At 42.5% G+C, this 20,988-nt stretch overlaps 1 protein-coding gene across 4 annotated transcripts; it reads right to left on the bottom strand.

Annotated features, from left to right (window-relative positions):
• Positions 1-639: 639 nt before the first annotated feature.
• Positions 640-20,638, bottom strand: RPP40 (ribonuclease P/MRP subunit p40). 4 transcript variants are annotated; one of them, XM_064597244.1, is made up of 8 exons: positions 20,457-20,638; positions 18,753-18,897; positions 17,119-17,187; positions 16,436-16,531; positions 15,598-15,723; positions 13,487-13,685; positions 13,211-13,345; positions 640-1,530 (listed from the first exon to the last, which is right to left on the bottom strand). In XM_064597244.1, exons 1-8 carry the CDS (start codon positions 20,577-20,579, stop codon positions 1,434-1,436), a joined length of 990 nt encoding a protein of 329 aa, XP_064453314.1. In that variant the 5' UTR covers positions 20,580-20,638; the 3' UTR covers positions 640-1,433. The 4 variants fall into 4 exon arrangements, with proteins under 4 accessions (XP_064453314.1, XP_064453316.1, XP_045722385.1 ...); XM_064597246.1 differs by lacking the exon at positions 640-1,530 and adding an exon at positions 2,951-2,969 and having other exon boundaries at positions 20,457-20,634; XM_045866429.3 differs by lacking the exon at positions 640-1,530 and adding an exon at positions 8,621-11,820 and having other exon boundaries at positions 20,457-20,634.
• Positions 20,639-20,988: the final 350 nt, after the last annotated feature.

Raw genomic sequence — 20,988 nt, 5'->3', positions numbered from 1 at the left:
TCCTGAAAGGAAGAGTCAATCAATGTGGCAAACTTCACTGTTGTCTTATTTTTTTTTTAAGATTTTATTTATTTGACAGAGGGAGACACAGCGAGAGAGGGAAGACAAGCAGGGGGAGTGGGAGAGGGAGAAGCAGGCTTCCCGCAGAGCAGGGAGCCCGACGCGGGGCTCGATCCCAGGACTCTGGGATCATGACCTGAGCTGAAGGCAGACGCTTAATGACTGAGCCACCCAGGCACCCCCATTCTCATCTTATTTTAAGAAATAGTCACAGTCACCCCACATTCAGCAACCACCACCCTGATCAGTCAGCAGCCATCAACATGGAGGCAAGACCCTCCACCAGCAAAAAGATTATTAACTGAAAGCTCAGATGATGGTTAGCATTTTTTGGCAATGAAGTCTTTTTAATTAAGGTATGTACATTGGGGGGCGCCTGGGTGGCTCAGTCGTTAAGCGTCTGCCTTCGGCTCAGGTCATGATCCCAGGGTCCTGGGATTGAGCCCCGCATCGGGCTCCCTGCTCAGCGGGAAGCCTGCTTCTCCCTCTTCCACTCCCCCTGCTTGTGTTTCCTCTCTCGCTGTGTCTCTGTCAAATAAATAAATAAAATCTTAAAAAAAAAAAAAAGGTATGTACATTGGGTTTTTTTAAAGATTTTATTTATTTATTTATTTATTTACTTACTTACTTACTTACTTATTAGAGAGAGAGTGCTGGGGGAGGAGCAGAGGGAGAGGGATAAACAGACTCCGTAACCGACTAAGCCACCCAGGCACCCCTGTACATTGGTTTTTTTAACATAATGCTATCACACAATTAATAAACTACAATATAAACATAACTTTTATATGCACTGGGAAACCAAAAAACTCATTTGACTTGCTTTATTGCAATATCCACTTTATTGCGGTGGTCTGGAACAGAACCCGCGACGTCCTGAGGTATGCCTGTACCTGGTTTTCGTCACAATTTAAAAGTATTAAAAAACAAAAACGAAAACAAACACCTGAGGGGGCTGCTACCCGGCATGTAGAATCAGTGCTGACGGCCACGGCTCCATCTTTCTATCCCTGGTCCATGAGACTGCAGTTCCCCGAGCAGACCCCTCTCAGAAACCCACGGCCCACCGGGTCTGCCCTCAGGTTTGAAACCATATCCCAGCGTGCTGACTGAAAGCAAAGGTACTACACGGCAGGAACATTTCATAAACAACCTCTCTCTTTTCCTGACACCACTGCTCACCTAGTGACCACCCGGAGCTTTCCTCCCTTGGCCCATCTTAGAACTGAGGCCCCACGGCTTTCCAGGCCCTGAGCCTCAGGGCCCTTCACCAGTGTTAGTCTGATAGGGTCGCAATAAGAAATACCACAGACTGGGTGGTTTACACAACAGAAACTCGTTCAGTTGCGGTTCTGGAGCCTGGAATTCCAAGATCAAGGCGTCAGCAGGGTTGGTTTCCTCTGGGACCTCTCTCCTTGGCTGGCAGATGCCACCTTCTTGGTCTCCCCTGTGTGTCTGTGTCCTGATTTCCTTTTTAATAAAAACACCAGTTATGTTGGCTTAGGACCCACTTATATAATTTCATTTTACCTTATTTAGTTCTTCAAAGGTCTCATTTCTAAATATATTCACCTTCTGATATGGGGTGGAGGGTGGGTACAGTTTAGGACTTCAGCATATGAATTTTGGAAGACATAACTCACCCCCTAACAACCAGTTCCCTCCAGCAGCCTCCTGATGACCCCAATAGTGACTTCCTTTTCATGACCTTATACCCCAAGTGGTAACCTTAATTTTAGGAAAACTCCCAAAGGTGACCCAATGGGACATTGAGGTGCCCAGTCCTGACCAGACCAGAGTGCCTGCATAAAGGCCATGTTCCCAGCACTTCTCTTCCATTCAAAGTTTCAAAAGTTGCCAATAATTCTTCTAGGTCTGGAGATGGATGGTAGTGATGGTCACACAATAACATGAATGTGACTCAATGCCACTAAACTTTTAAACTTCAATATGGATAAGATGGTAAATTTCATCTTATGTATACTTTACCACATTTTTTTTTAAAAAAAGTGTTAGAGATGATGAAAATTTAAGACCAGGCCCGCTAGGGGCGCCTGGGTGGCTCAGTCAGTTAAGCATCTGACTCTTGATTTTGGCTCAGGTCATGATCTCAGGGTTGTGGGATCAAGCCCGCCAGACTCTGAGTTCAGCACAGAGTCTGCATGAGATTCTCTCTCCCTCTACCCTTCCCCCTGTTCTCTCTCCATCTCTAAAATAAATAAAATCTTAAAAAAAAAGAGAGAGAGAGAGAGAGACCAGGTCCACTAGTTTAACACATAAGCACAAAATGAACCAAAGGCTCCAGGCTTTTTGCCCCTGTGAGCTTCCTCCTCCATTTGAATGCAATTGCAGGAGGGGAAGAATGAAGCGGGGGAAATTGGAGGGGTAGACGAACCATGAGAGACGATGGACTCTGAAAAACAAACTGAGGGTTCTGGAGGGGTGGGAGGATGGGTTAGCCTGGTGATGGGTATTGGGGAGGGCACATTCTGCATGGAGCACTGGGTGTTATGCACAAACAATGAATCATGGAACACTTCATCTAAAACTAATGATGTCATGTATGGGGATTAACATAAGAATAAAAAAAAATGTAAAAAAAAAATCACCCGGTGTGCCTGGCTGGCTCAGTAGGTAGAGCATGCAACTCGATCTCAGGATCATGAGTTCAAGCTCTGTGTCAGATGTAGAGCTTACTTAAAAGCAAAACAAAACAAAACAACTTCGCTTTCCTTACAAACCTTTAAGTGTCCTGTGTTGCTTACTCCTCAGCTCCCAAATCTGCATATAGCACCAGAGGTAGATTGGGAAGGAGGAAGGAGCATGGCTTTGGAGTCCAGCAGTAACTCAAAACTAGATCTGCTGAGAACGAGGCATGTGACCTGGGCCAAGTTACTTCCACTTCTCATCTGTAGAGATCATAATATAATTGGGGTTTTGTGAATATTGAACAAGGTAATGAGTGTTTTGACAAGCTAACTCTCCTTGAAAACAGAGAATTTTAAATTAATAAATGAACTTACCAATTATTGATTCATTTAACAGCCTGAACACCACCATTCAAAATATCACCATTTATATGCAAACGGCTATATATGTTAATTTGAAATTCTAACTGGTAAACTCTGCTATTAGTCTGAGAGGAAGAGAAGGATGCTTCTCAGGTAAATAAAATATTACCACATGATGCCTGTTACTGTTACTTTGGTGGCCCCCAATGAACCACACCTTCTAAGATTCATGCCCTTGTATAGTCTACCACATTGACTCAGGGCTTGGCCATGAGACTAACTTTGGTCAGTGGGCCATTAACAAGTATATTAAAAATGGAGCCTTGATTAGCACTCTCACAACGGGGCTTGTCTTCTTGGAATGTTCCTTCTTAGAGAGCAGTCACCATGCTGTGAGGAATCCCAAGCAGTCACACAGAGGGGCCGATGAGAAGGAGGCCATTTTGGACTGTCCAGCCAAACCACCATCAGGTAAAACAGAAGGCCTCCTGGTCAACAGGCAGTGTCGTGAGAAGTAATGGATTATTTTAAGCCATTAAGTCATAGGGCTGTTTTGTTACCTAAGAATGGATGGTTGAAACAATTCCTTTTCTTCTTCCCAATCTCATTTTGGTAATCATACAGGAATAAAGGAATTTGTAAGAGAGAGCATGTCTTCATGTTTAAAATCTCCAGTTATGGAATCAAGCTTAATTTGTAATTTTGGTTTTACTGCTTAACTTAGCCATGTAGCCTTGGGAAGATTACTTAATTTCTCTAATCTAATTTCACTTCCGCTTTAAGTGCCTTTAGTGGGCATTTACCGATGAAATGTGTCTAAAATGCTTAGCCTGCCTGAACACACAGTACGTGCTCAGTAAATGTCATCTATTATTATGAAATCGAATATACTGGCTGGTACTTTTATTCTGAGAACTTCAGAACGAATCCAAAATGAAACAGGGGCAAAGTTTACCAGGTGAGAAATAGAGACAAGCTTTAGAAGTTCAGAAGGCATTATCTGCCCATAACTTTTTCCCTCAGGAACAAAGACATTGAGGCCTGTTACAGGCCTACAAGAAACGTCACAAATTCTGTCTGCTTACAGACCCAAGAGACTGCCCTACATTCTCAAGCCCTCCAAATCTTATCTGGGTTTCTCACCCCGAAGAGTATCAGGCAGCATGGCCTAAAAGCCAAGAGACTTACTAAGATTTTACAGAATGCACTGCCTTGAAGCTGCCAATTATTATCTGAAAGAAGAGCCAGATGTGAGTGAGTTCTTCATAAATGAAAGGGCTCCAACTTACATCATTAGTTGAGGGAAACAAAGAAAGTCTGCAGGAATATACTTTTGTGTGTGCGCCTGTTTTTCCCTCAGAGAGAGCTCATGGATGCTAATAGAGTGATAGCCCAGATTTCCAGTCCCTGAATTTCTTTCCATTTCCACCTTTCTCACTGAGGCTTTCCCTGCTAGTGGTGTTCAAGGGATTGTGATGGATTTCGTCAGTTCCTTCACACTTGGTTGGCTGCTGCAATCTCCTATCCTGACCCCCCTAATATGGATATTAAAAGAGAATGAAAAAAATAAATCCTACCCCAGGCCCAATTGCCTTTTCCATGAGTCTTCCCTGTCCTAAAATAAGGATAGTCACTCTATAAAAGCAATGCATGAACAGCTAACCCATAAATGGGGCACCAGGCTATATTTAGGTAAGTGGTTGTTTCTATAAATTAATGCATTCTCCTAAGAAAAGTTTTCCATCATCATTAGGGGAAAATGGCTCCAACCATGCTCTAGCCAAAGAGAGCTGGTGGACTGTTGAACAATGTATTCTCAAACTGATAAGTTAGGGCCCAAGGGGTCGGGGTGGGGTGGTTGAAAGAATAGCTCCAAGACCAGGAAGCTCCCAACTGGCTGCCTTCCCCAGGGGAAGAGTCCTAGGTGACCTGAAATTCCATCCCTTCCAAAAAGTTCACTCAGCTACTTCACGTAATAGTCTACCACATTAGCTTGAGTCAAGAGCTAATGAGGTCAAGGTAGAGACAGCAGTCCTCTTGAGTAGCTTTTCCTCAAAAGGAGAAGTCATGTCAAACAATTTGTTCTGTTCTCACAGCCCACACGAGTAACTACTGAGTGTAAACTAGATGCTTAATAAACACTACAACAGACTAAATTCCTGAGGGAGTATCATGGTTAGTTCCGTGTCAGGCTTGACTGGATCATTTCAATATCCAGATATTTGGCTAAACATTCTTTCTGGGTATGTGTCTCTGAATGAAATTAGCATTTGAATCAGTGGACTCAGTAAAGCCGATAGCCCTCCTCAATGTGGGTGGTCCTCATCCAATCCCTTGAGGGCCTGAGTAGAACAAAATGGTGAAAGGGAGAATCTGCACTCTCTCAGCCTGATTCCTGGGCTCAGACACCGGGTCTTCCCCTGCTGGACTGGGACTTACACCACTGGCTCTCCTAATCCTCAGGGGTTTGGGCTGGAGTGAACTACACCACCAGCTCTGCTGGGTTTCCAGCAGATATTGTGGGACTACTCAGCCTCCATAACTGAGAGCCAATTCATCATAATACATATTTATAATATATAAAAATATTTTCAAATTTTATAAATATATATTCTATTGGTTCCATGTCCCTGAAGAATCCAGGGAACTTTGTGGTGAAAATTGCACATAGCTTTAGAGGCAACATGCCAGAAGGAGGAAGAAAACACCAACCCTGGGCAATAGGAAAACGGGACAAATAGTTCTTCAATTATAAGAGATGAAAATAATCATCTTTGACCTCTGGTTATTTCCTCAGAAATGGGTGGATCACACTTGGCTTTCTGCCAAGTAATTTGATTTATTAAGATTAATACAGCAGTAACTTTGCATCCAAAGTGTAACCTCTTCCCCTAATCTGGATTCTGAAGAATATGCTTGTAGTGGTCCCTCTGGTCCCCAAGTCCCAGCAAATGACACTAAAAGAATTTGAGCACAATCTTAGCTCCTTAAAAGGGATGCCTCTGGCATAGGGTTGTTGTTTTTGGTTTTGTTTTGTTGTGGTTTTTTTTGTCAGTTGCTATGTTACCATTTCACTGCTCTAAACTTAAGAAATCGGCCTTGGTAAGTTCTAGCTCCTTCTTTCCTTCTCTCTCTTCTTTCTTTTTTCTGGAAAACTCTTGACACTTGCTCCTTGAAGATCTACAAGTCTGTTTTCCTATGTATATAAGTTCATCAACTCAGTCTTAAAAAATCCTTTTATATCAGATTTTTATTTTTCATCTTATATAGAAAATAGTTGAACATCATATTAACTGTCAGATATAGTTTGAAAACACTAATCAACCCCAGATTATTCCAAAGAATGAACAACAGTAAATCTTATTTCCAACTTCAACTGACACCTCCTAAATTAGGTTCCTTATTACAATACTTCCTCTCAGTTGGCATGCACTCATACAGATAATCAGAGGGACATAACTGAAACAAAAACACCTTCTGACTTCCGGCTTGGGCTGATGGTTTACATTGTGTTGAGGCGGAGAATGGAGCGGTTGGAAGCTTTTGGTGTTAATATCATCAAGTTGTAAAGCAGCCCTGGAGGCTGTTCTAGGCCCATTGCAGTTCTACAGAGATTTTAGAATCAGCTCGTCAATTTATATAGACACACACAAAAATAACCTGTTGGGATTTGGATTGGGATTGTATTGAATCTATATTGAATCTGTATTTGGGGAATATGATATCTTTTTTTTTTTTTAAGATTTTATTTATTTGTTTGACAGAGAGAGAGAGAGCAGAAACACAAGCAGGGGGAGTGGGAGAGGGAGAAGCAGGCTTCCCGCTGAGCGGGGAGCCCGATGCAGGGCTCGATCCCAGGACCCTGGGATCATGACCTGAGCCGAAGGCAGATGCTTAACGACTGAGCCACCCAGGCGCCCCTTGGGAATATGATATCTTAACAATTCTGAATCTCTTGAGCCATGAACAAGGTATATATTATTGTTTATTTAGGTCTTCTTTATCACAACAATACTTTGTAGTTTCAACAATGTACCATCAAATTCATCTAATGGTACCTTTATATCTGGTTCAACCTGAGAAATGGTGCAGGTCTTTCATATTTTTTGTCAGATTTATTCCTAAGTACATTTTTTAAGCTGTTGTAAGTGTGGATTTTTAATTTCAATTTCTAATTTTTGCCACATATACATGATTTTTTATGTTGCTTTGTATCTTGCAACTTTGATAAAGTCGCTTATTAGTTCTAATACATACTTGGTAGACTCCATTGTACATTTTTTTCCATTGTACATTTTCTACATGTCTGAAGATAATGTCATCTGTGAATAAAGGCAATTTTTTCTTTCCAATCTGGATGTCATTTCTTTCTTACCCAATTGTGTAGTCTAGAATCTCCTGTACAACATTGGATAGAGACCTCCCTATTTGTTCTGATGTTAGGGGGAAAGTATTCAATCTTTTACAATGAAGTATGATGTTAGCTCTAGGGTTTTTGTAGATGCCCTTTATCAAATTGGGGAAGCTCCCTTTATTCTTAGTTTGCCTGAGTTTTTCTCAGAAATAGATGGTCAATTTTGTCAAATGATTTTTCTGTATTGAGATGATTATGTGAATGCTAAATCAACCCTGCATTCCCAGGATAAATCCCATGACCATGATATATTATCTTTTTATTATATCATAGGATTCAATTTACTAAACTTTTTCTTAGAATTGTTGTACCTAAGTTTATGTGGAATATGGCTTTGTAGCTTTTCTTGTTTTGTCTGGCTAATAATTTTAGTCCCAGAGTTATGCTGGCCTCACAGAATGAATTGGAAATTATTGCCACTTTGATTTTTTGGAAGTTTGTAGAGAATTGGTATTATTTCTTCTGAAGTTTTTGGTAAAACTCACCACTAAAGCCACCTGGGCCTGAATTTTTGTTAGAGGAAGGTTTTAAAACTGCAATTTCAATTTTTTTTAATAAAGATTTTATTTATTTGAGATAGCGAGAGAGAACGCACAAGCAGGGGGAGGGGCAGAAAGAGAGGGAGAAGAAGACTCCCCACTGAGCAGGGAGCCCCAAGTGGGGCTCCAGCCCAGGACCCTGGGATCATGACCTGTGCTGAAGGCAGATGCTTAACCAATTGAGTCACCCAGGCACCCCTGCAATTTCTTTTGTAGGGCTATTCAGGGTATTTCTTTCTTAGAGTACTCTGGTAATTTGTATCTTTCAAGGAATTTGTCAATTTCATCAATGATGTTGAATTTATTGGCATAAAGTTGCTCCTAATATTCCTTTTAATATCTGTAGGATCTGTACTGATGTTACTTCTCTCATTCCTTATATATATTCCTTGGTCATTTGCTTTCTTTTTTCCCCCACCAATCTGGCTGGAGATTTATCAACTTTATTGGTCTTTTTTCCCCAAAGAACAAGCTTTGGATTCATTGATTGTTCTCTATTATTTTTATCTTTTATTTCATTGATTGCCTCTTTGATCTTTATTATTCCTCCTCTTTTGCTTACCTTGTATTTAATTTGCTTTTCTTTTTCTAGTTTCTTTTTTTTTTTTTTTTTTTTAAGATTTTATTTATTTTTTTTGACAGAGAGAGACATAGCGAGAGCAGGAACACAAGCAGGGGGAGTGGGAGAGGGAGAAGCAGGCTTCCTGCAGAGCAGGGAGCCCGATGTGGGACTCGATCCCAGGACCCTGGGATCATGACCTGAGCCGAAGGCAGACGCTTAACGACTGAGCCACCCAGGTGCCCTTCTTTTTCTAGTTTCTTAAAGTGGAAACTCAGGTCACTGATTTGAGACCTTTCTTCCTCCCTAATACAGGTATTTAATACTATAAGTTTCCAAGTACTGCTTTAGTGGCAACCCATAATTTCTTATTCACTTCAAATAACTTTCCAATTTCTCTTTAGATCTCTTTGACTTGTTAGTTTCCAAATATTTGAGGATTGTCAAGGATCTTTCTGTTATTGATTTCTAACATAATTCCTCTGTGGCCAGAGAATATACTTAGTATGATACTTTCAAATTTGAGACTTTTTTAATGGGCCATAATGTGGTCTATCTTCATAAATATCCCATGTACACTCTCATGTTCTGCTGTGGTAGGTGGAATGTTCTATAAATATCAACCAGGTCAAATCGGCTGTTATCATTGTTCAAATAGACTACATTTTTGTTCTGCCAACTTGCTCCATCGGTTTTAGAAAGTGGATACCAGAATCGTTGATAATTGTGTATTTGTCCATTTTTTCCTTGCAGTGTGACCAGCTTTTGCTATCACTTAGGATTGCTGTCAGTTACATTCATTAACAGACCCATTATCAGTATGACATAAGCTTTAATCCCTGTTAATATTCCTTGCTCTAAAATCTGTTATTAATATACACATTCCAGCATTCTTTTGACTAGTGCTAGCTTGGGGTATCTTTTTCTATCCTTTTACTTTTACCCTACTTGTATCTTTAAAGTACATTTCTTGAAGGCAGCATTTTTTTAAATCCAATCTGACAATCTCTGCCTTTTAATTGGAGCATTTAGACTGTTTACATTTAATAGGACTATTGATATGGATAGGTTGACCATATGGTTAAATGACCTATGGATAGGTCATTCCCAGTGCTCTCCATCCCTTTGTGTAGATCTAGATTTCCATCTGGTGTCATTTTCCTTCTGCCTGAAGAACACCCTGTAATTTTTGTTGTAATGTGTTATCTGCTGGTGATAGTCTTTTGCAAGTCTGAAAACATCCTTACTTCTTCCTATTATTCTTTTATCAGTGGTACCTACTCTGCTGTTATGTTAGTTAATCCATTGAACTCTCAATTATGTGTTCCTTATTCCTAGATTTCCATTTGGTACTTTTCCCAATCTACTTGACCATGTTTACAATCATGCTCTTTAATCTCCCCTATTTCTTTAAATATAAAATATATTTTATATTATGTCTGGTGAATCTTAATAGCTTAAGTCTTTGTAGACCTGCTTCTTCTGTCTGTTTCTGCTAGTTCTTGTCTATCTTATGTGTTTGTGATTTTTTAACTTATATCCTTGAAACTGTTTCTGAGTTCCTCCAAAGACACTAAGTTTTGCTTCTGTCAGTCACCTGGAGGGCACTAAAAACTGGTATCACTTTAAATTTCTGGTGTGAGACTTTTAGACTACCCAGATTGTTCAAACAAACCAGCTTCAAGGCTGCTTGTGGCAATATATACATATATATATACACACACACATACATACACACACACATATATATACATATATTCCTTCTCAGGGAAGATGGAGATGTGTTCTCTCAGGATAGGCAATCTTCCTTGCTATCTGGGGGGAGTAGGGGAGGACAAGGGGAGATTGGAGAGGGAGGAGGCAGGCAGATTTGTTCATTGTTCACCCTCAGTAAGTCTATCTTTTTGGGGTCTCAACTTCATGAGATCTCCTATTATCCCTCCCACTTTGGGCAGGCCCTAAGCTTTGTCTGCTATGCTACTGCCCCTTTCCCACCCCAGATGATAAAAATCAAAGTTTAATTAGGTATTTGGCAAATGTCCCTAAGGGCAAAAAGTGGCCCCAGTGTCCTAATTACCTCTTTGTGCTTCTACTTCCATTTAAAATTTTTTGAGACTTATTTTATAGCTCACTGATCCATTTTTAAAAATGGCTATTGATATATATTCCAGAAGTTTTAGTGGTTCTCAGCTGGTCCTTATCAGCCATAATGCTAGCGGAAAAAATTCTTTCAACTTGTTCTTTACCATATACAGTATCCAAATACCCCTCTCTTGATCCAGAGGCAAGAGTGAGAACACACACTTAGGAACCAGCTGGCCTGAGGTCAGGTCTCAGACTCACAAGCAGCGTGACCCTGGTAGCTCATTTATACTCTGTGCTGTCGATGCAAGAAATAAATGAGGTAGGGGCGCCTGGGTGGCTCAGTTGGTTAAGCGACTGCGTTCGGCTCAGGTCATAATCCTGGGGTCCTGGGATTGAGCCCTGCATCAGGCTCCCTGCTCAGCCGGAAGCCTGCTTCTCCCTCTCCCACTCCCCCTACTTGTGTTCCCCCTCATGCTGTCTCTCTCTCTCTCTGTCAATTAAATAAATAAATAAAATCTTTAAAAAAAAAAAAGAAAGAAATGAGGTAAAATACAATCAGTACTTAAAGCAGGGCTGGCTCTGAGAAGTATGAGATAAGGACTTATTTTTATTATGTGAAAAAGTTGTAATCATACACCCGAGTAACAGGACACATCTTACCCAATGGTCTAAGAACACCTGTTCCCTGGCCATCCTAGTCCACTCTGCCATGCAGTACCCACACCTCTGTACTTACAATGAGACTGACCAGGGTAATCAACTATGAGCTATTCATTGGATGTCAGTCCCAGCTACACTCACAGGATGGGCCCTAAGTCAAGAATGCTAATGGATGCTGATCTAAAAAAATGCCATCATCATACAAACCTGAGTGAACACACAGTCCTTTACCATTAACAAAATCTGAAAGAAAGCATGAACATAAACAAACATGATTTTAAATTTTGTATTTTTTATGGTGGACAGTCATCATTTGCCCCAACAGCCATCTGAAGCCAATAATCCTGATTATTAAAAATCACGAAGTTGTATAAATGTTCTCCTCCTTTTCGAAAACCATGTTCATTTTCTCTCCACGAAACAGGACTGTCTGCAAAGCCTTGTACTGACAACGTAACCCAAGGAGCTAACTTGGGCTCATCAAAGTAGCGACTGAAAAAGAAAGAAAAATCTTAACAGGGAGGGCTAGGAATGTTCACATTTTTTTTACTATTCAGGATAAGTGATATTTCTGATGTTCCAATGAAGCTTAGACCTTAGCTTTTATTTATAAGGATTAAGAGATGCAAATTACATTCCTGATCCTATGTGGTGTATTCAATAAATGTTAACCAATTACAGAATGCACAAAACCAACTTCAGCAGTTCCTATGCTTACTGTGGAACATCATGTAAGATGCGAAGGGAAAACAAAATAAAGCCACAAAGCATACAGAAATAGTTTCCCTCCATTTAACAGTGCTGTTCAGTCTCTGTTAACTGAAACACTGCAGAATAATTTCCTGGATTTAAAAAAAAATCCAATCTTCTTGGGGCACCTGGGTGGCTCAGTCAGTTATGTGTCTGCCTTTGGCTCAAGTCATGATCCCGCGGTCCTGGGATCAAGCCCCGCATTGGACTCCCTGCTCAGCAGGGAGTCTGCTTCTCCCTCTCCCACTCCTCCTGCTTGTGTTCACTCTCTCACTCTCAAATAAATAAATAAAAATCTTAAAAAAAAAAAAAATCCAACCTTATTGAGGAAAATGAAAGTACTAAACTAATACATGAAAAAGGGTATTGGGCTTAAAAAAGAAAACCCTCAAGATTTAAATCTTAGACATTTAAAAAGTGAAGATTGATGGGTGCCTTGGTTAAGCATCCAATTCTTAATCTGAGCTCAGGTCTTGATCTTAGGGTCATGAGTTCAAGCCTGGCATTGGGCTTATTTAAAAAAAAAAAAAAAAGTGAAGACTGAGAAGGCATTATGTTTGCTTCATGGTCTTTTCAATATGGAATCAGAGTTTCCTGACATTAGATAAAATGTAGCGTTTTATTTATAGAGTACCTTCTCAAATGAAAAACCCCATACTGCCTTGTCCAATCCTTGGCATGTTAATGACGCCCAGGGCTTCACAGGATGTCAGGGCCAGAAGAGATCTTAGACATGATTTGGATTCAAAAGTGGTCAACTTGTTTTCAAAATAAAACATCTGCCGAACTCTAACATTTAAAACAGACCATAGTGTGTCCCGTAGAGTACGGCTGTTTTCTTAAGTGATATTACAACTTCCGGAGCACAAGAAAAATGAATAGTTTGTTTTCAAGAAGCTTAGTTAAACTCTGCTCTTTGTCTTTTCATAAGGACAAGTATTTGGCAATACAATTTTCCTATCACCAAGGATAGTTACATCATTTAAGATAATGTTACCACACTGTGAGCCCAAGCAAGGAAAAAAGGGGAAACGTTTGTGAGAGTACGCTGCGATCTGGAACAGTAGCACTGCCCCTAAAATGTCATGTGGGCACGGACAAGCAAGATATAAAAGGCAAAAAGCGTTCTCACCACAGCTGTTCCAAGAGGAGACAGATCTTCTCTGGAAGTATGAAACCAGTGATTGTACACAAATAAGCTTTGGCCAACACTGTGCTTGGCTGAGGACAGCAATAGGTTGATATGAAGTTATTAGGCTCATTATTTCTGTCACACACACACACAAAAAAAAGAAAGAAAGAAAACATATTTACATTTCCCACATGATTCATTTTCAAAGTATAAACCCCTATGAAGAACAAGAAGTCAGCCAGAGCCCGAGCCCACAGCCCAGGAGCTACTACGCACAGTTCCGCGTGGCTGAAGACGGCGCCCAGCCAGTCCAGAAGCTCGGGAGCGCTGCAGGCCGCCTCTGGCGCCCCCCGGAGGGCGCTGCTTTGCAGCACCGGGCACTGCAGCTCTGTCACTGTGCTCAGGGCTATTTTTGGCTGGTGCTCCTGAATTTGGTAATTGGAAAAGTATGACATCATTGTGGATTCTTCCGCACCTTAAAAACACACCATGCAAGGTCATCTGACTCCTTTGAAAGCAAGTTCAGTGAATCCCTGAAACCGCCCCATTCCCATGTGAGAGTTCTGGGGAGAAGGTGAGATGAAGTAACGCAGAAGGGAGTGGTGCAAAGCTGTATTCAAATTAAAATCATTTAAGTTGCTTTCAGCTCCTTGTGCCAAAGTTCTCTAAACATTCATTTCCTTTCCTTTTTCCTGGAAAAGCATAATCCTTTCAGATTCAACCCCATATTAGTTTCAGCATTTGCTCTAGTAAGAAAATTTTGAGTTACTGAATACAAAAAAGTGCTACTCGTGGCTAAATAAAATTAGTGAACTCTACAGAGAGGAGTTTATTTGCATAATCTCTGTAAAGGAAACACAAGAGGAACTGAATGATGGCAGAATCTCATTTAAGCTTGTCTTTAAAAACCCAGTAAAATCCAACTTATCTTCAAGGATTTTCCAACAGCCTTGGAAGACAGAAACAGTGGCCCCCCTTGGGAGCAAAAGTGAGGCTTGCTTCATGTCCAGTGTAATAGAAATAATCTGCTCCCCCTGCCGACCCTCCGCCCCAGAACAAAGGCCCGCAGGCTCACTGGCCAGGATGTAAGACTGGCGTTCCTGCAGCTCGGGATTCCTCTCCTGTAATGCAGCCCGTGGCACATGTCGTATCCCCTGGCCCACCGCGTGTCACCCTGTAGGTAGTGGGGCCTGCTGCACTACGGCCACTACTGTATAATTACATCCCAAGTCTTGTGCCTTCTGCCAGCATCCATGAGACTGTGCAGGCTAACTACTTGGTGTACAAGTGAGGAAAATCTTGGACTTTCCCCAGTTCTTGACAAGCCCTTAGAATAATCAGGAGCCTTAGGAACACAGAGCTCTCCAGACCCGAAAGCACACATGGTCCTCAATGAAGACTTCATGCAACTGAATGTCTTGTCAGTCTGCCTGGCCTCCTGTATCTTTACCCTAAGGAGGAGAAGCACTAAAGCATTACAGACTGAGGACTCACAGGGGCAGCCTGGAGCACCCCAGGACCAGAAACGTCCCACACAGAGCAGATGCATAGGCATATTTCCAAAATGGACCTATGTGCCTCCCTATCCTCCAAAAATGAGTATGACACTATCACAACTGTGATGATCTGACTCATTACAATCTTGTGATGGACCAAAGCTACACTCTAAAAGGAGCAAGGCACATGGAAGTTGTCGGCACGTCACCACGTTTGGTGACCAAGCACCCCACTAAATTTCACATTCTAATCAATTCCAAGTTACAACAAATTTCATCTGACATTTAATGGCATGCCTGATTTGGACCCTGAAATAATCAACAGTTTGTGTTTATAATTTGTGTTATTTTAAAACATACTGCTGGGGCGCCTGGGTGGCTCAGTTGGTTAAGCGACTGCCTTCAGCTCAGGTCATGATCCCAGGGTCCTGGGATCGAGTCCCGCATCGGGCTCCCTGCTCTGCGGGGAGCCTGCTTCTCCCTCTCCCACTCCCCCTGCTTGTGTTCCCTCTCTCGCTGTGTCTCTCTCTGTCAAATAAATAAATAAAATCTTTAAAAAAAAAAAACCATACTGCCAAGACTGTTTGAGGTAAGGTGTAGGAAGGAAGGGTCAAGAGACAGATAAAAGTTAGCTGCTATGAAGCCACTCTCAAGATCTCTGGATTGACACATAACCCAAGGAGGTGGAGGCAGATGGCCGCATGCCTAGATCATCCCAAACTATGGCTCCCGGGGATCGCAGGGGGCCCGAAGCAGCTTCCCGAATAATGTTTATGCACATATGTACACAATATCCTAGACCACAGGGATGAATCACAATTCAATCCTCCATTACTCCCCTTTAATTAATGATTATTTCCAAATCACTGTACTGTTACATATTTTCCATACCTGTATGATGCCAAGCCAAAAGAAAATCAAATTTCAATGGCTTCTTTTCTTTGAAGGACCAAGATATTCTTTCATACTTCTTAGAATTCGGGTTAAAGGATAAATCCATCAAATCAATGGAAACAACTTAAAAAATGGAAAGAGGAATAAACAGTTCATTCGTATATACACAGCCTACACTGTGGAAAAAGTGCTGTATTAAAAAGCATCAGAATTTTTGGAAGTTTTATGACTGCAAAAATTATTTTGTTCTTGCACTCCTTTGGTTTACCAAATCAAAACTCTGCCTTTCATGGGCTTTTCTAGCATTGACAGTAACAACAAATTTTTTAAATTCATACTTTTTCGAGGTCAAAGCCCAAGGGCAGAGGTTTGGGAGGTCAATCCTAATCTACCTAAGGATGTGACAGCCTCAGTCATTCGTGTTCAAGCCAGACACTATCGGCAGAACCGTATCTCCTCACTCATGGGGGTGTCTCTACTAGTCATCATAAAAAACCTGGTGAAAGTAAAGGAAATTCTTTATTAAGAACACGCTGTAGACTCTTATCTTGGGTTCATTACTTTGAATTTCTGACCCAAAACATATATATTTAATGGACCATTCCAATTCTGTGATCCTTATAAGATGCAGCCCACAGCCGAAGAGAAACAGAGAGAACAGCAATCTTAGCCTCTCCAAAGCCAACCTAGAGCCCCGTGGGTCAGAAGTTTTAAAGACAAGAAAAAGCCATACTCCTTCTGAATAAAGAGAACAGTGGCAATTCAAACATTTACACTGAAATTGCTACAGGAAGATTACTGACTTGTTAGAAACTGATGGGAGCATAATACTTACTAAATTTCATGATTTTTCTGCCGGAGTACTGAGATGGACGACCTTGAAGACCAGTTTCTTCATAAGTATCTTTATCCAGTGATAAAATTAATTTCCCTATAAGTCAAATAATTCCCATAAAAGAGATGTTAAAAATATGACACGTTCTCTGATTAAAAGAAAGCACAGCCAATCGAGCAGTTAAATATGAGGGTAATAAACTGCACACAAGGATTTTCTTTATGATACAAGGATATTATTTATACATACATCCTATTTATGTATAAGGATATTTTAACCTATTATACATACAAGGATATTATTTATGACAGTGAAAACAGAAATTATCTAAATTTCTATTAAAGATGGAATAGTTAAACAAATCATCGTTACCTCTTCACTAGAATACCTTCAAAATATTAAAAATAGTAAGTCAGAACCATATGCCCTGATATGGAAAGATGTCTATGACATATTGAGAAAAAAGAAAAGTGAGGAACAAGGTAGTACAATGTTATTTATGTTAAAAAAAAAAACAAGCTTTATGTGTGTTTATAAATTTATAGAAAATGTCAAGAAGAATAAAAACCAACCTGTTAAAAACAGTTCATTCTAAGAAGGGGAGTGATCTGGAGATTTGACTTTTTTTTTTTTTTTTTTTACAGTATTTCTTTTAAAATTAAAGAGAAAGTGAGTGTTGTTACCGTCTGGCAGCAGGGCCACAGTATTATCTTCATCGATATTTGTATTGTATGTTAGTGCACAGCACGAACCTGTAAGAAAGCCCAGACGAGAAATTAAAAAAAAAAAAAAAAAATCACACCTGCAAAGTTAGTGGATTCTCTTCACATGATAACGTATCTGCCAGGTGAGTAAAGGTCAGTACCCACCACGGCTCCAGCTCCCTCAATAAACCTAAAACCTGGGGCGCCTGGGTGATTCAGATGGTTAAGTGTCTGCCTTCGGCTCAGGTCATGATCCCAGGGGCCTGGGTTCGAGCCCTGCATCGGGCTCTCCGCTCAGTAGGAAGCCTGCTTCTCCCTCTCCCTGTTTGTGTTCTCTCTCTGTCTCAAATGAATAAATAAAATCTATAAATAAATAACCCTAAAACCTGCCAAGGGTGAGCTCGAGGACACAGAGGCCACACAACAGCTAGTTCACGCCCCCACCCAGGGCCTATCTGTGCCAGGTGACTACCATCAAGCAGGAAATGGACTCAGGGCGTGGTGGGTACCGCTGAGAGTGCTGGCAGAGAGGCACAAAGTAGAATACTAGGTCAGTGCACGCTCCTGGGAGGAAGAGTTCCAGGTGAAGATTCAAAATGTGCCAGGACCTTGTGTGAGGTTAGGAAAGCCACTCAGTCTCTGTGAACCTCAGTTTTCCTCACCTGTAAAATGGGGATCATAGGTCTAACTCAGAGAGCTGTTGGAAGAGTTCAAGTGGTTAAGATATGTAAAAGTGCCCCTTACAGCCAATGGCCACATTATTAACAAAGCAGCACCAAACTTCAAAATAGATGAAAGGACTCAAGTTGACGGGACCAAAGACAACACGCACGGCCAGCTTCGCAAGCAGGGCCAGCAGCACCCGAATGAGAGGAACTGGAAGTCACTGGATTCTTCAGGGCTCCCTGCAGGCGACGAATATGGAGCCTACAGCAAGAGAAGGGGCTTGCTTACTTCTAAGTACAGTGACTTACGTGGTGAGGGGGGAATCCCTAACGACAGTCTGAAACACAGTTTCAAACAAGTGCTCCCTAGGAAACAACTGGAACAAAGCCACCAACCCAGCAGACACGAATGGAAATGCGGTGGGGTGAGCAGAGAGGGTCAGAGCCACACACTCGAAGCAGAAGACACTGAACCATAATGAGCACACCGCCCGGTGAACAGCTGCTATGGCGGCAGGAGGAGATGAACCTTTCGAGGCGGCTGAGTGGGGACTGCTGGGAACACAGTGGTCTTTGTGGCCACTTTGGGTCCATTAAATATATATGTTTTGGGTCAGAAATACACCCGACAGCAGTGTATCTGAACACACAGATCCCAAGGCTCTCTCCTCTCCCTGAATCCTTGTTTTAAGATGAGGGATAGCTTTATGTTACAACATCCCCATGCCACACTCGTGGACAAGTGTCATCAGAAACCACCACCTAAAGAGAGCACGAGAAAAAGTAGGGTGAGGATACTGAGGGAGGGGGAGTGATGCATGCACTTGACCACGCAGACTACCTCCACAGGCCCTATTTAAGACAAGAGAAGAGCCCTAGTATCGTGATGTGATCCAACTATACTTCCTCATCTTGCCACATTCATAGACACGACAAGATTTTTCTTACCTTTCTTCACAAAGGTGTTGATGAATTCGTGTGTAATTAACTCATGAAGAGGTAAGTTCTTCACAAAGTAATAGGGTCCAGTTTCCATGACTAGGTTTTTCAGTTCTTTTGACAGAATCCCACATTCAGGAATCAGAATTGAAACCTATTTGGAATGTGTAACATAAACCAGTCTTACTTTCATGTAGATCAGCCTCCAGCTTTTTAAGGATGCTATGACATATGAAGGCTGCTAACCATTCCCCCACGGGTTTCTATAAAACTCTTACATTAATTTACCAGTCTCAGGAAAAGAGAAATTTGACAATTCACGTTTTTCATTTCTGTATCCAAACATTAAAGTTAAAGAAGCAAAAAAAAATTTAATGGAAAGCTTTTGCAAATAAACAATATGTTTTATATCCTGTCCACTGCTCTAATGAATTTTTAAGGAGATACGGTACAGTGGAATATCCCTAAATTTGTTTAACCTGGTACCAGGCTGGAATCAAAGGGACTGTCCCTTAGGGCATAAGGAAATTAGGGACATCAATCATTAAGAGGCTCCATGGAACCAGAAGTGGTCCAGGCTGTTTCTATTTTCTAGACAGAAAAATTCTACAGATCATCCTGGAAAAGATAAGATACACACCCCGATTGCTGCCTGCGATGAGCTTTTGTCTAAAGCAGAGATGTTAAACCTAAACGGTTTCAAATGTTGCCCAAGTGCTGCCCACCTTGAAAAGCACTCTCCCAAAGCTCAAACGCCAGTCTATTCCTAAGGGACCGGCCTCACCACCTGTGTCTCTGAGAAACTGCCACGGCAGTCAGGTCTGGGTGGAGATGAGGCTGATGAATTTAAAGTGTAAAGGGCTAAAACCATTTTCAGGTTGAGTTTTTGGAGACCTTGCCATTTTGGAAACCGAGCCATTGGACACTTGACTGGCACTGGGGTTATTCTCTTCTCTTGCCGGATGCTAGATCATTAACCTCACTGAGGCCTCAACTTACACAAAGCCCCCCCACGAGAATGACATCTTCACGAAGCAACACCGATGTTAGCACCCCTGTAAAGCTCTTAAGTTGTGCTCGGAAGCAGGCCCACCATGGCGCATTTCTACACAAAGCTGCCGAACTGGCGCGCTTTGGCTGGAGACCACAGAAGACAGCAGGCAAAGCGGGAATTTTCTCAGATCTAAACCTAGCTCCCCTAAATAGTCTAGAAAAGCACGTGCTTCCTGGGTCCGGACTCGGCAAGACGCTCCCACGAGGAGGGAGAAAGAATCAAGAGGTGGGGAGGGGCGCCGAGTCCGGCCCCGATTTTCCTCCGACCCGCGGCTCCACGTCGCACCCATCACTCGCTCTTTAACTTCCCAGGCTCAGCCCCCCACTCCCTCCCGGGAAAGCACCCCACCAGAGGCGGGACCAAAGTAGCCAGCGCGCTTTGGAGTCGGCAGGGGGCACGCCGCCCCGCCCCTCCCCCCGAGAGGAGAGGACACTGCCCCCGCCCCCGGAGCATCCTGGGAGTGGTAGTCCTGCAGCTCCGCAAGCGAGCAGTCGGGAGCAGTGAAGAGATTACAATTCCCAACATGCCTGGCGAGGAGCCCCGCCCCTCTGCGCGTCGAGGGCGGGCCCACCACTCAAAGCTCAATGCGATTTTGCCCGGACCTCCCCACCTCCCGGGGATGAAGCGATGCCCGAGGGGCCAACGGCGGCCGAACTCACCTTGTAGTTGTGATAGTGCGTCTCCACAAGATGTCGGTGGCGCGACTTGTCGTGGCCGAAGTTGGATTTCTCGCAGACCAGCAAGTGCCGGGGAACCTCCCGCAGCCGACGCAGGGTGGCCATGCTCTCCCTGGCTTCGGCCCCGGGCGAGCTCGGCGCGCCCCGCCCCTCCTCCTCGCCCCGCCCCCCCCGCGGGCATGCGCAGTGCGGACGCGCCGAGCCAGTTGCTGTAGGCGCGGGCTCCGTTTAGGAACTTTAGCAGAGGCTTGCAGTGGGTTCCTGAAACCGCAAATTCATTACCTAAAATGGAAATACCTGGCACCTGGAAACCTGGAACTTGCCTTTTCAAACCCATCTTTCTCGCCTTGTCCTCCGTCCCTCCCTTGCTGCTGTCACTTGCCCGTAAATCCTCCCTCTGGTCCTTCCCAAAAGGTTAAGGAACTTTGTGCGGGAAGAGAGTACACAGTTTCTGTCGTCTGCCCTACAGTACGACTCCTTCGGAACCACTTTAAGATCCCTTCTTAAAAATCCC

This window comes from Mirounga angustirostris, unplaced genomic scaffold (genome assembly GCF_029215605.1).
Source record: "Mirounga angustirostris isolate CCGP_5_RB_7025 unplaced genomic scaffold, mMirAng1.0.hap1 SCAF_8, whole genome shotgun sequence".
Lineage (NCBI taxonomy): Eukaryota > Metazoa > Chordata > Mammalia > Carnivora > Phocidae > Mirounga > Mirounga angustirostris.
This window is presented reverse-complemented; position numbering and strand designations above follow the sequence as displayed.

Coding starts and splice junctions, on each gene's coding strand:
- RPP40 (XM_045866429.3), bottom strand. CDS start 20,579: ATGGCCACCCTGCGTCGGCTGCGGGAGGTTCCCCGGCACTTGCTGGTC. Junction 15,724..16,435: donor CAGAAAAATCATGAAATTTA/GTAAGTATTATG, acceptor CCATTTTTTAAG/TTGTTTCCATTGATTTGATG. Junction 11,821..13,210: donor CTCCTCTTGGAACAGCTGTG/GTGAGAACGCTT, acceptor TTTCTTTTTCAG/TCGCTACTTTGATGAGCCCA.